Below are 15,023 nucleotides of genomic sequence, written 5' to 3' on the forward strand. Positions count from 1 at the left end.
AAAAGAACCTCTCCAAGATAAAGTGCTTCAACTGTGGGGAACTGGGCCATTATGCAACCTAGTGTCCGAGGAAGAAGAATAAGGGAGAGACGTCTGACTCCAAGGTAGCGCCAGCAAGCGTAGAGAAGGAGGTAGAAAATGATGATGATTGTGCCATGAGTGCTCATGTACCTCTAAAGAAGAGGTGGGGAGACATCGAGCTATAGTTAGGAAGACTACAAGTGATGAGGGGCAAGATCCTTGAGGTACCTAAACTCTTGAATCATACCTGGCTATGGGGGCCTTGAAGTTACAGTATCAGGATGGCGGATGTCAGTAGAAACAGATGCGGATGAAGCAACAGAGAGTGTTAAAAGTGCAGTAGTCCCTGGCAGCGCAGAGAGGCTGCAGTAGTGTGAGAGCCATAGAGGAGGATGCAGTGGTGCAGGATGGCACAGACAAGTTTGTAGTGGTGCGTGAGGCATAGAGTTGTTGCAGCAGCACAGAGGCAGTAGAGGGAGCATATTATAGCGGCAGAGAGAGCTTCAGCATCAGGAGGGTTTCTAGCTTGACAAGGATGTCAGTAGTTGGGTGGATCAGTTACTTACTTCTCACTAACCGAGTTGCATTGCAGTAGCACTAGCGGTAGCACGATGCAGCTTGATGAGAGAGAACTGCAGTGTAGATGCAATGTTGGGAGAAAGGACCAACAGCAGCACAGATGCAAAGGGAGTTGTCATATAGATGTAGCAGTGGCAGTGGCATTGCCATGGGCAGCAGTACAGGATGAAGCAATGCAGAGGATGTTGGGCGAGGAGGCCTAGCATCAGCATAGGTACTGGTGTCATATAATCAGGGTGATGCTCAGTGTGGAGCATTACTAGAGCACAGTCCTCGCTAAGAGGGAGTGTTGATTTGGAGTAGCATCGGATGTGCTCTAGCCATGAAAATGGGTGGAGAGGCTAAAGCGCATGAGATCTCCAAGACACAGAAATGGTTTGGGCAGATTCTACCCAATTAAGGAGATATTAAAATGATTAATATTTTTAATGGAATTCCTAAGTCTAAACTTAGAAAAAATAGAATATTAATGGGTATTAATATAAAAACTGGGTTAGAAGGTTCTAAAGAACATGGATCAAGCCAAATCTAATCTCAATATTGATTAGAGATGTAATCTCGGTCGTTGAAGACTCAACAGAAAAAGTATAAGAGGAGGCTTGAGGGTCAGCAGGAGACACACCAAAGTGATCTGTCAATTCGATTTTCTAGAGCAGGGTTTGATAAGAGAAATCGAACCAGTGATCAGTATTGTCGCGAGGGGCAGTGAGAACGAGACAGAGAGGCAAAGATAGTGTCAGAAGACCAACGCAGAGGCAGAGAGACAAATGCAGCGCCAGAGCAAGCCACGCAGAGGCCAACAATGACTGCACAGAGGCCAGAAGGGCTTGCGTAACCCATGTAGAAGCTGCAGAAGTGATGTAGAGGACTAGAGAGGTTGTGCAAAGCCTCAAAGGGCTGATGTGGAGGGTTTCAGGGTGATGCAGAGGCCAAGAGGGATGACACAGTGCTTCAGATTGTGCCGGAGAGGATTTCGTGGGGCAGACTCTCAGAATATCTGCTTCCGAAGAGAGGTATTACTACCAGATTATTTATCTCTGTCAGGTGAGCCAGTTTGGCACCCAGTGTACTCAAGAAAACCTGCTTAATAATAAAACCCTCAGAACTATTGCACCGGTTTTCCCAAGTTGGGTTTTTCCGAGGACGATTGTCCAAAAATAACGGTGTCCTTTGTGTGTTTGTCTATTTCTTCCAGCTGTTGATCTGTAGATGGTTGACACTGTATTGTGTTTATTTCAGTATTTATATGGTTAAATATCTTATTAGTAATTAAACAAGTAGGCGAAATAAACCAAAGAATACAGAAAAATTTCTAACAGGTAACACTTACAAATTTCAAAACCCTCGCCATCTGTCTTGATCGTATGTTTGAAGGTAGGCCTCCCGAACCTAAAGCTATGTCTTGTCATTTGGTAATTGAGTATTGAGTTTACTTATCATGGACACTTTTGGGCATGAACTAATGGGGGGATTCAGCGGAAAGAGTGGGCTAGGTCTGTGCTTTTGTCCCCTAGACCTCTTTTGGATGTTACCCTTGGATCTTAATCCCGTGGGATCTCCTCTACTGGCCATTTGGTTTTACGGTGGTACTACAGGGGAAACCCCGATTTTGGTTGTGTGGTCCCACTCCCTCATCCACATATATCACTCCCCTTCCATTTATTATAACCTCATTCATCATCTTTCCCACCTGGGTCCACACTTCCTTGGCATCCCCTTCCTTTGTCCCAACCTTGGGTCAGGCTGGAATGATGCCCCGGAGGTTGAAGGAGCTAAAAAGAAAAAGTAAAAGCATAAATGGCCGCATTCAACAGGAAAATGTACAACAAGATGCAAAAGATGGTCGGGACAAATATAATTAGCACGTGAGTAAAAGCCAATACATGAGCTCTACCCCATATCCATGAACATCACCCTACTTCCATAGGCCCTAGATGAGCCTCCTTTATCATTTAGAAACCCATGATTGTCCCAAACCCTAGTGGGCAATGAACTGCCCTACCTTAAAGGGGGTATTCAGCAGTGTTGTTAAAATCGCGATAAAATCGCGATTTTATCGGAAAATCGCGATTTTTTCCTCTGCCCGATCAAATCGCGATTTTTATACCAAAAAATCGCGGACTTTTTTTTATAGCGATTTTTTCGGAAAAAATCACGATTTTTACAGAAAAAATCGCAGAGGCACGGGGCAGCGGGCTTTTAATAGGCGAAAATCAATTTTTTTTATGTCATTTTGCTGTTTGCGCGCGGAGGAGGAGGAGAAGAGGTGAGGGAGAGGAGCTGGAGGAAATCAATAGGATTAGACTTTCATTTTATTGTATATGACATTATGACATGATGAGATACATTATCATATTTTTTGTTGATATTTTGAGGCTGAGTTGGGACTCAGGACTTATTATTCAGGACATGATTCAATGTTATGTGTGATTTTAGCGCTAGAAATGATATTAAACATCTTATATATTAGTTTTTTTATCATATTTATGTGTCAATGTATTTATTTTATGTTGTAGATGGTTTAGATATTAAAAAAATTGAAAAAAAATGAAAAAAAATGAATATTTTTGTGCCAAACGCTTTTTTCCCGCTTTTTTCCGCTTTTTTCCCGGCGCCGATTAAATCCCGATCGCGCTTTGTGCAACATTGGTATTCAGTGCTATATCTTACACATCATGCTCTTATCCTTCGAGCCCCGAGCAATTAATCAAAGAAAAACCATAAAAGGCAAAAGGCATATAAGGAAGGGTGGAAAACTCAAGGTTGGGGCATCTCATGTACCACAATTTCTCCCTCCTATACATTATATACCCAGGTGTGGGCTTCCATTTTTTAGCTACCCTTGTACCTCGATATGTGGCCTAGGATAGCTCCTCTTCGTTCCTTATTCCATTCACCTCTTTGTCACATGCCACCATTTGAAGGGTGCACCTTAGACATACTATCCCCTTTAAAGGTAGAAACCACCTAATAAGGTACCTAGTTAACCCCCTTTGGGGCCTGGAGACAATAGCACATGCTAAAGCCCACTATGGAAGGGCATGTCGTTATGAAGTGTCCACCTATTTTTTGTGGTTTGTAAGCTCCTTTACTCAATTACTTTAATGACTTGTTGTGCTGGAAGGCTAGGGGACCCATTGGATCTTATGCAGGATTGCAGATGGTTTCCATTCTGAGTTTGGTCTCCCTATACAGGGTCCTAACTCTCAGAGGGCTACATTGGAAAATGTAGGGTGTGTGTAGAGAGCCATAGGCCTCCACAATAGTAGACAACACTCCATGGATCCCCAGAGATGGTCAAAGATTGCTCAAGATTCACCTATTGGATGAGGAAGATGCATCTGGTTCATCATGCCTAGTCGGCCCCACAGTTGTACCATGCACTTGGCAGATGACCCAGGACTTGCATGTTGATGTGGCATCACTTATATAATCATCTGCGCCCTTACAGATGGTCTATAGGCATATTCGATCTACTAGGAGACCGGTGAGGTTATTTGGGTGACCCCACACCCACTAGGAGAACCACAGGTTTATTGTTTGGAGAACAAGGGTCGCCCCCTTGTCTATCACTTATTAGAGTCCTATTCATTAGTATGGCACTTATGGACTTCATCATGCCTCTTGGAGGGCCCAATGACATGTATTATTCATCGTTTGACCTCTTGGGAGGCTTATTATTTTGTTTTTGAGCTAGTTTGGTGCACTTGTCACCAAAAGTTAGTTATTTTGCACTTCATTTCATTTTAATTAAATATTATGTGGAAACAAGAGACTAAGCAAGAAAGAAAAAACAACACAATTGACACCATTATTTTTGGACAAATGTCCCCGAAAAAACCCAATGCGAGAAAACCGGTGCAATAGATCTAAGGGTTTATTATTATTAAATAGTAGTTTCTGAATACAACTCTGGATTCCCTCCCGACAATCGAGTTACCAAGAAATACAACTGGCAGAGAAGAATTGTGAGATTACCTCACTCTACCCGGAAAACTGTCCCCGGCTACAACTACGTTTCCCCTGCGCAATAACTGCTTGGGCCTGTGTGGAGGTCTTTGAGGCTCTACGTCATCTCAACTGGGAAAGGCCTTGCCTTCTGGAGCAGTTTCCAACCCTCTCAACTCAAAAATGTCAGCTCCTCTGCAAAACTTAGACTTCTTTGTGGGTGACTGAGCTGCCTCTGCGTGAGCCCTTTTGGCTCAGCATCATGCTCTATGTGGGCCCTTCTGGCTCAGTGTCAACCCCTCTGGTGTCTCTATGCCTCTCTCTGGTGCATATCCTAGGCTCTGGAGAAGATACTCCAACCCAATTATCCCTGCCCCTCAACTGCAAGAAATCTCCTTGATCATAATTTCCTCCTAAGAACTTCTCTCTTTAGAAATTCAATCTCTTGATCTCTCGGTGCATTTTCCAAATGACCCTCAAGCTCCCTTAAATAATCTTCTCGTTGACATTCCACAACCCAGATTAAAAGATGATCAATGGCTAAGATCATTTTAGCTTGATCCTCGTCTTCTTCTAGAAGTTACACCCAAAATTAGATTAATATCCATTAATAATTTTAATTTCCTAAGTTTAGACTTAGGGTTCCACTAATATATATATATATATATATATATATATATATATATTATTTTAATAAAATTGTTTCTGGGTGGAATTTCCCAAAACACTTTCTAGGTTCTTTGGAATACATGTGCCCAAGCCTCCCTGCAAAATTTGAGACCTAGAGCACATCCGATGCTACCCCAAATCAACACTCCCTCTTAGCAAGGAATGTGCTCAAGCAATATACACTATTGCATATTGCTCTGACTCTGAAGCATCGTTCTCAACGTTGCTGATGTCTGACATGCTGTCCACCAACTACTGTGCTACTGTAAATGTACTGTTGATGACACTGCCACTGCCAACACTACATCTGTACTGCAACTCCCTCTCAAGTGTTGCATCTGTGTTGCTGCTAGCATTGCCACTGCTAACTGCTACAGCACTGCAAATTGTTGTTGCTAGCAACAGAAAAACATCCAAAATTACTGAACTAACTATGTTCAGTATGATAGCACGTGAAGGCTTCTTTGAAGCCGGATTGTTGCTAGTCTTTGACTGACCCTCTGAATATATTGCACTATTGCTGACCTCTGCTTTGTGCCATCTGCAATGTTGCCAACTTTGCTCTGCGCTATTTAGTCTCTAGTGCTCTTAGCCATTGCAATTGTCTCCTCGACACTCCTCAGCACTATCTAACACCAATCCATCCTACTACTCTCGATCTGGGCTCCCGTAACAAGGTATTGATCCAAGAGGTGGACTCCTCAAGGATCCTGCCCATTTGTAGCTCTTTCAAGCTACAGCTCCAAATCAGCCCACCACCCTCCTAGAGGTATCTCCGCTGTCATGGCGAACTCCTCCTCTTCGATCTTCGCGGACGCAGCCTTCACATCGTGTTTCTCATCCTTGTCCTTCTTCTTGAGAGGACACTGAGTAGCGTATTGACCCATCTCACAACACCTGAAACACTTGATCTTCGAGACATCTTTCTTGCGCCTCCGTTGCTCCTACTGTCCCTTCGATGCTAGGGCTACATTATCCTCCTCCTCCTTGGGCTTCGACCCACGACTGTTGCTGCTTCCGTCAAGTTTGACCTTAGCTAAGTCTTTCCTCAGCTCCTCTTGTTTTAGAGTTGCCCACATCTCATCACAATTCAACGATGTTGCTCTACCCAAGATACTCTAGACAAAGACTTGCCACTCGTCTAAGACAGAATTGAGGGCTAGTCTAACCAACTCCAGATCTTGAGGTGTGTGCCCTACAACAGACAACTCATCACGGGTTTCCTTCAGCTTTGTAAGGAATGGATCCACACACTACCCCTTCTGCATCTGAGCAGATCTCAACTTCTGCTCCAAGTTCATCTTAAACTACTCGGAATATCCCAGATATAACGTGGCCAAGGCATCCCACATCTCTTTAGCAATCCCTCTGCTAGCAACATGACACACCACGTGATCCTTTACTCCATCAAGAATCATCCTCTTGGCCTTCGCCATTTCTGATTTGTACTTCGTCAATGGATCTGCATCTGCAAGGATAGCCACCATGTTGTCGACGTATGTCATGAGGGCATGCTCATATAGAAGGAATGACATTCTAGCATTACAAATGACATAGTTGGGTGCTCCATCCAACCTGTCCTGATCCATCAAACCACCGGTTGCCACTTCTGACAAAAATAGAAAGTCGAATGACCTCCTCTCTCCTCTATGCTGCTGATGGGCTAGCGTACGTACTCCATGTTGGAGCTAGTAAAACTGTTGCTGCTCAGCTCTAGAGAATTCGAATTCCTTGGCTAAGAATTCTCTGAGGAATAAATTCCCTCAGTCGTGCTTCTCCTCTTTCTTCTGACAATTTTCTGCCTGCTTGCAGAAAAATATGCGTCCCACCAGCTTCTCCTCATGCTGAGGCTTCAACGTTGCTCCCTCTACCACGAAAAGAATTCGATCTAGAAGCCCTTCTCTCTATCAACTCACTTGGAGAGAGACTGCCTCGAAAATTTTCCCTCCTGGCATGGACTGCGCAAACCCTCTGGGGCTTCGAACTGTTGCCTCCTGCAGCTTTTTCAGACCCCCTCTTCTGCTCAACGTTGGGTTCTTTGGCACTGTTTTTCTTGCTTCACCTGCACTAGCTTTGAAACCATGTCAAAATTCCTCAACCAGAATTCCTACTGCAACAACTGATGATATTACTCCTCTTTGTTAAATTCCTTTAAACAAATTACTTGCAATTTCCTACAGCAAATATCATAATACATACACTGCAGCCTTCACTTAATTAAATATTATGCAGAAACAAGAGACTGAGCAAGAAAGAAAATACAACACAATTGACACCGTTATTTTTGGACAAATATCCCCAGAAAAACCCAATGCGGGAAAACTGGTGCAGCAAATTTGAGGGTTTATTATTATTAAGCAGTAGTTTTTGAATACAACTCTGGATGCCCTCCTGGCAATCCAGTTACAGAGAAATACAACTGGCAGAGAAGAATTGTGAGATTACCTCACTCTACCCGGCAAATCCCGATTGTTCCGACAGCTGAATCAACTGTCCCCAGATACAACTACGTTGCCCCTGCACAGTAACTGTGAGGGCCTGCAGTTGAAGGAAATGTAACTAGGTTCGATCTTCATAAATGTATTTTTGATATTTGTACTTATTCAAGAAAAATAAATATTATTTTTATAATATATGTCAACGAGTTTCTTGCTCATTGAAATAGGTCTAGCACATGTTAAGTGCTATAGGTGAGTCAAGGAGTCAAAAGAAAATGAATGCAGACCTTAAGGGCATGTTACACCATGTATGTTTATGTATTAGAGTCAGGAGAATACCTCCAAGCAAAGTCAACAAGTCTCCTCCATGCAACGACACCTACAGAAGAAGCAATCTAAATTATAAAAGGCAAGTCAGCCTTCAAGTCGGCCTAAAGGAGGGACAGTCCAATATATATAGAGGTTGTCCACTCCTCTAAAGATAATGCACTCATATCTCTGAAATCTGCGAAGAAAAGAGGCAAGTAAAGGGTAACAAAGGACGAAGAAGAGGTCTCCTAGTGCAGCGAAGAAAAGGGATACATAACCGAGCCTAAGAGGATTGTTCTAGGGCTAGTTACAACCACACGTGCGAGGAAAGGAAGGTTGTCTCTGCGGTTATGACAACAGCAACAAACAGTCTACTATCTCTCATTGTTTGGGGTTAAATCTAGGCCTACAAGGCCTCCTACTCAAGCATAGAATAAGGGTACTCAAGTGAAGGAGAGAAGGGTATACAACAGCAAGTAAACCTCCCACACGTGTGAGAATTTAGGGTTGTTGTACAGTTACTTCAGTCTACACATGTCAAGAAGGATCTCATTTGAAGGAAGGTGTCTACATAAGTGAAGGATATCTCCAAGTATAGAAGAGAAGCATCTCATTTAGAGCAAATGCTACAAGGTTTTCCAATAGTTGAAAGAAGAACGAAGTGCTGGAAGGAGGAGGACGAAGTGTCGGGGAACGAAGTGTCAGGGAACAAAGTGCAGACAGGAGAAAGGACTTGACTTCTTCTTGGAGGACATTCTAGTCAGGGTTTAGGGTTTGGCATTGATCAATAAGAAGTTTCAATAAGAGACACTAAAGGGTTTTCCTCTCAAAGAGAAGAGAGGTTTTAGCCCTGGTAGAGAGCCAGCATCTTGTGTTCTTGTTCTTACGTTTTTGGTAGTAGTTTGATGAAGTACACACACATGCATTAATAAGAAGAAGAAGAAGATTAAGCTAACAAGAAAAAGTAAAAAGGACTCCACAAATTGTTATCAAGTCAAGAAGAATCACACTACACCTAATTGTCCTTGATTCTTCAACATGGAATCAGAGTGAAGGTGACACATCAAGGAAAGGGCAACTCAAGAACACTCATCAAGGAAGGACATCTACAAAAGTTGAAGCATCTAGCCAAGAAGTCTCAATATGTGGTGAAGATATTGGAAAGATTCGGTATGGTGGACTGCAAGCCTATAACTACCCCGATGGAGCTTGACTTCAAGAAGTTAAGCGGTAGTGCTACTGGACCTGTTTTACGAAATGCTACCGAGTATCGACAACTCATCGGAGCATTAATGTTCTTAGTGAACTCCCGTCCAAATATATGCTTCGCAGTCAACACGTTGAGTCAACATATGGTTGAACCCCACCACATATATTGGATTGGTGCCAAGAATCTGTTGAGATATCTTCGTGGCACTATCACTTATGGGTTAAGATACACTGTCGGAGATGTGAGACCATTTGGATACACAGATGCTGATTGGGCAGGCAATGTGGAGGACCGTAAAGCACTTCCGGGCAGTGTAACGGGAATCGGCAAAAAATCGGAATAATCGCGAGTGGGAGTCGGATCGGCGGCAGAACGATCAGTTTCGAATCTCGGCATGTCAACTCACGTTGACCGAGTTTAACTCGTGGTCAACGCGAGTTCGACTCGCGATTTATGCGATTTGTCCGATTATTACGAGTTTTACGAGTCCTGCCAAATTCAAGGGTTTTCGCCTTCCGGTTTGCCGCGTTTGCTTTCCCGCATCGGTGACTTGTTTAACAGTTTAACGGTGCCGCCTTTATAACTGTTAACATTGCCGCGTTTGTCATTGCAGCATTCGAACGACGATCGGACGAAGCCTTCGAACTCGAAGCATATCCCTGTCGAAGCCTGTCGCTTAGCGCATTCGAAGTTTCGATTCTCCAACGACGAAGCCGCGGCCCGCATTGGAAGCACAGTCTCTTCGACCGTTCGACTGTACAGTGTACATTGCTTCAGCCTTCACGGTTCACCGATAGCTTGCATCTATTCGAGTCTCGACAGTCGACTGTTGATAATTGATATACGTTAACGGTTACAGTGTTGACAACAGTAACATTGTGCACTTGCAGGTCCCTTTAACTTTAAAGCCGGAGAGAATGGAAGCTTGCCGAGACTACAACTGAATCCATACTCTTGGTCAAAGGTATTTTTCAGTGTATATGGATGAAGCTAATAAGTGTACAGCTCCTTTTATTTCTCTGAGTTTACTTCTATTTCTAGTGAGTTTATTACTAGTTGAACCATTCGTTTTTTTTTACCTGAGTAAACTTACACCTGAAGGCTGAAACACAGGTTTTTTCACCTCATCTTAGTCTGCCGATGCAGGTGACCTTGGGCCTGCAGATTGTACACAACAGAAGCAAACTATATCTTGATTCTTTACTGAAACAGGATGAACAACAACAGGGCCACAGCTCCGATTTAAACGCCATAGGAAGCTTATACTGTTAGTTCTAGGTTCCACACAGACTTTATAATTAACAGAAATTTAATCTCACCAGACAAGTTATCAAGAATATCAAGTTCAACAACGTTGTATCTGCAATTAATGTAGTTCATACTTTAAATTTGATATATATTATATATATAGTTTTAATAGGTGAAAACTTGTAACTGTAATAAATATATGAGATGTAATCCTAACAGGTTATAGGTTCAAGATGAGGGTTACCTTTAGGGAAATAAAACTATAAATTATTTCAAAGAGTGTTGAGATTACTATAAAATTATTTCAAAGAGGGTCTAATCTCAAACTAACTTTATGACTCTGCACTGTATTCATAATTTCATAACACTGTAACAGTAAGTTAGTAACTGTGCCTCAAGGACTGAGCCCTCCAACAAATCTGAGCCACAATTCTGTTCCTAGGTGACTGTTCCAACTTCCAAGTAGCACCTGCCACCAAGTCTGAGCTTGAAGCAGCTACAGATATGAGTGTTTTGTCCATCTGTCTTGAGACTCTTGAGTCTTGACTCTTCATTTACTTTTTTAAATTTCTAGCATATTTTAAATTTTTGGATGATTTTTAAATTTGATTTTTTCTTGTCTTTCACAGGACTCATCTTAACAGAAACTACAAATTAAACACAAGTTCAAAGCAACAACAATGCCGAGAGAGAAGGACTTTGCTTGGGCTTATTGTGACAAGATTCCTGGAAAAGCCTTGCTCCTTTGTAAATTTTGCAAAAAGGAATGCAGTGGAGGCATTTATAGATTCAAGTTCCACCTTGCAAAAATACCTGGCCATGATATAGGTATTTGCACCAAGGTTGACGAGAATGTCCAACACCAAGCAGCCTTGGCCCTTGAAATGTTAGAGCAGCATAATGCCAAGAAAGCAAAGCAAACTGCTGAAATAGGAAATGTTGGAGTTGATACTTTTTCTGTCACTAGCCCCATGTCACCTCAATCTGTTGAATCCTCAATGCCGTTCCCAAGTTTTCCACACATGCCTCAAAGCCATGCCAGTCCTTCAACTCCTTCCTTGAACACTGGAGGTGGAAACATAAACGCCTTTTTTGCTCCCCGCACAAAACCCGGTTCCCAACCTACCTTGGATGGCACTGGTTGGAAAAAAAATATCCATATTCAGGCAAGGAAGGCCATTGCTAACTTTTGGTTCTATTCTGACATACCTTTCCACTGTGCCAGAAGTCCTTATTGGCAAGCTATGATTGATGCAATTGCTAATGCAGGTCCAGGGTTCAAAGCCCCTACATCAGAGAGCCTTAAGACAGATATGTTGTTAGAGAGTGTTGAAGATGTCATGCTTCTGCTAGCTGAGTTTCGTTCATCATGGGTAGAAACAGGGTGCACCATCATGAGTGATGGATGGACAGATCAGAGGAATAGAACTTTAATAAATTTCCTTGTATCTTGTCCCGCAGGCACAATGTTTCTCAAGTCAGTGGATGCTTCAGATAAGGTTAAGAGTGCCCAACTTATCTGTGAAATGATGGAGGAAGTTGTTCAAGAAGTGGGAGAAGAAAATGTTGTACAAATTGTCACCGATAATGCAGTGAATTATATGGCTGCTGGTAGACTTTTTGAGATGAGGCACCCCACTATTTTTTGGACCTCTTGTGCTGCCCATTGCATAGATTTAATGCTTGAGGACATTGGTAAGCTTCATTGGATACATGAGGTTGTGGAGAAGGCAAAATCCATAACCAAATACCTATACAACCACACTATTGTCCTAAATACTATGAGAATATACACTGAAGGTAAAGAAATTGTTCGACCTGCAGTGACTAGATTTGCAACAAATTTCATATCTTTGCAATCTGTGGTTGAGCAAAAGATAAATCTGAAGAGGATGTTCTTGGGACCTGAGTGGATGGGATCTAAACATTCCAAGACCCCTGAAGGCATCGAAATTGCTGCACTTGTGTTTAATGATGGCTTCTGGAAAGATGCTGAAGAGATTATTGCTGTGACGGAGTCCCTTGTTAGAGTTCTCAGGTACTTTTAGTCTTTTAACTTTTTCATTTTTTAAATTTCATTTCAAGCTTCTTTTTATTTACAATGTTTCATATTTCTTTAAATTTGAATGCTTGAACTTTCAGGATGGTTGATGGTGACAAACCCGCTATGGGTTACATTTATGAGGCGATGGATCTCGCAAAGGAGGCCATCAAAAGAAGATATGGGGATGATGAGACAAAGTATATGCCTCTTTGGGACATTATAGATGCACGTTGGGATAGGCAATTGCATTCCCCCTTACATGCTGCTGGGTACTTCTTAAACCCACAATATTTTTATGATAAGAGCAAATTTAATGAGGATGGGGAGGTTGGCAGAGGACTTATGACATGCTTGGAAAGGTGCTTCCCTGATCCAGAACAACAAAGTCGTGTCTTTTCCCAACTACAAGATTATAGGACACCATCTAAATTGTTTGCCTATACCAGTGCTATAAGACAAAGGTCAAAGATGTTGCCAGGTACCCAGCTTGAAGGCTTCATCAATTCATTAAATTTGTTTAAACTTTATTTTGTATGTTAAATGTTTTATTAAATTTTATTTTCTTTTTAAGTTTTTACTATTTACTAATTTGGTACTTCTAGTCTTCTACTCACAAACCCTTACCACTTGCTAGGTCTTTGGTGGCAAAACTTTGGTAGTGATACGCCAGATTTGAAGAGATTTGCCATTCGAATCTTAAACCAAGCATGCAGTGCTTCAGGTTGTGAACGCAACTGGAGCATGTTTGAGAAAATACATTCTAAGAAGCGCAACCGATTGACACAAAAGCGCTTGAATGACCTTGTATTTGTCCATTACAATCTACGACTTCGCAACAAACAAATACAAGGTGAGATTCGAGAGCTTGAATTTGAAGGTTTCATAATCTAGTTCGTACTTTAAAAGTTTAAAGTTCAAACTTCAAAGTGAAATTTTAATTCACATTTCAATGTCTCATGATAATGACAGGTATTGATCATTCACCAATTGACCTTGAAGAGTTAGATTTGCAAGCTACAAATGCGGCAGAATGGGTTCAATTAGATGAGCCTCCTCTTTTCAGCCTTCATGACTTGGAGAACTTTGAGAGTCAAGCAAGCGAAGGAGCGGGAGGAATTGCTTCTAGTTCTCACTCTTAAGAGTCTTAGACTCTTAGTTGCTGATTTTTTTCTGATTAGTATGCAGTTTTTTACTTTTTTGTAAACTTTTAGAAGCATATGCTTCTAAGGACTCAAGACTCAGTGCTTTGAAGTTTGGATCATGTGTGGACTCATAACATATATGAGATACTTATTTATTCATGATATTTTGGACATCTATTGATATTATGCATTGTTTGGACATACCTTTACCCAATATTAATGAAAAATGGTTTTTTTAATTCAATATATGTGTATATTTTTATTTAATGAATTTGCCGATTTTTTCCCGATTTTTTCCCGATCCAATTAAAACTCTTCGCTCTTTTGCCTCGTCGATTTATTGCCGATTCCGAGTCTGGTAACATTGCTTCCGGGTGTTGTTTCTCCTTGGGATCTGCTTCGATATCCTGGATGAGCAGGACGCAGAAGTTGGTGGCCTTGAGCACTACCGAAGCAGAGTATATTGCTGCCAGCATGGCCTCCTATGAGGCAGTTTGGTTGTGAAAGCTCTTCAGTGAGCTGTTTGGATTTACATTGGATACCACCGTGATCCTTTGTGACAACCAGAGTGGGATTCGTTTGTCAGAGAATCCCATATTTCATGATCACTCCAAGCATATCAATATCAGATACCACTATATTCGAGATATGGTGCAGCAGGGAGCTATAAGGCTCCAACATATCGATACAGATGAACAAGTCGCCGACATTCTGACAAAACCCCTTGGGAAAGTAAAATTTCTGACTTTCCGAGAACAACTTGGAGTTGTTCAAAGACCCTCTGATGAGGGTCGTGTATGATGCATTGAGCTCTGGGAGTTCCAGGGGGGTGCGGGGTACTTGGAGCAGCATATGACCACAGGATAATTCACTATCCCCTAATGGTACACATGTACACCGTGTGGCGACATTGTAGCAAGATTGATGTGTTCTCCTATGAGGCCTGGATTGATGTGTTCTCCATGGCGATTGTAGCAGGATTGATGTGTTCTCCTGTGAGGCCTAGATTGATGTGTTCTCCATGGCGACTGTAGCAGGATTGATGTGTTCTCCTGTGAGGCCTGGATTGATGTGTTCTCCATGGCGGCTTGGATTGATGTGTTCTCCATGGCGATTGTAGCAAGATTGATGTGTTCTCCTGTGAGGACAGGATTGATTAGTTCTCCTGTCGAGGCATCCTACCCATGCAGTCTGGGACTCATGAGAAGTACCTCTCATCTGATCAATGAGCATGGAAATGAAGTTAGGGACCATAGTAGTACCGATGGACACATCGTTGTATCTACCATACTCCCTACGCTAGGATGACCTCCATTGATCTGGGATCAATGATACTGGTCTAGGACTAGTGGTAGGAGTTGTACCATACTCTGACACTGACTTCGGTTCAGTTGAGACTGGTCTGGGACCAGTGG

At 42.2% G+C, this 15,023-nt stretch overlaps 2 protein-coding genes across 2 annotated transcripts in view; one reads left to right on the plus strand and one right to left on the minus strand.

Annotated features, from left to right (window-relative positions):
- Positions 1–15,023, minus strand: part of FTSH12 (FTSH protease 12) — a 289,761-nt gene that overhangs the window by 72,307 nt on the left and 202,431 nt on the right. The gene's annotated exons all lie outside the window — the stretch shown is intronic.
- On the plus strand, positions 11,752–13,707 carry LOC149138865 (uncharacterized). Its single transcript, XM_089449325.1, has 4 exons — positions 11,752–12,460; positions 12,565–12,944; positions 13,101–13,316; positions 13,436–13,707. Exons 1-4 carry the CDS (start codon positions 11,763–11,765, stop codon positions 13,603–13,605), a joined length of 1,464 nt encoding a protein of 487 aa, XP_089305451.1. The 5' UTR covers positions 11,752–11,762; the 3' UTR covers positions 13,606–13,707.

This window comes from Pinus tabuliformis, chromosome X (genome assembly GCF_031772625.1).
Source record: "Pinus tabuliformis cultivar Carrire ecotype Pingquan chromosome X, CPIR1, whole genome shotgun sequence".
NCBI lineage: Eukaryota > Viridiplantae > Streptophyta > Pinopsida > Pinales > Pinaceae > Pinus > Pinus tabuliformis.

Bases quoted from the DNA above. Each gene is read 5' to 3' on its own strand.
- LOC149138865 (XM_089449325.1), top strand. From the start codon at position 11,763: ATGCTTCTGCTAGCTGAGTTTCGTTCATCATGGGTAGAAACAGGGTGC. The intron at 12,461-12,564 runs GTACTTTTAGTC...TTGAACTTTCAG, and splicing joins TCCCTTGTTAGAGTTCTCAG to GATGGTTGATGGTGACAAAC. The intron at 12,945-13,100 runs GTACCCAGCTTG...ACCACTTGCTAG, and splicing joins AAGGTCAAAGATGTTGCCAG to GTCTTTGGTGGCAAAACTTT.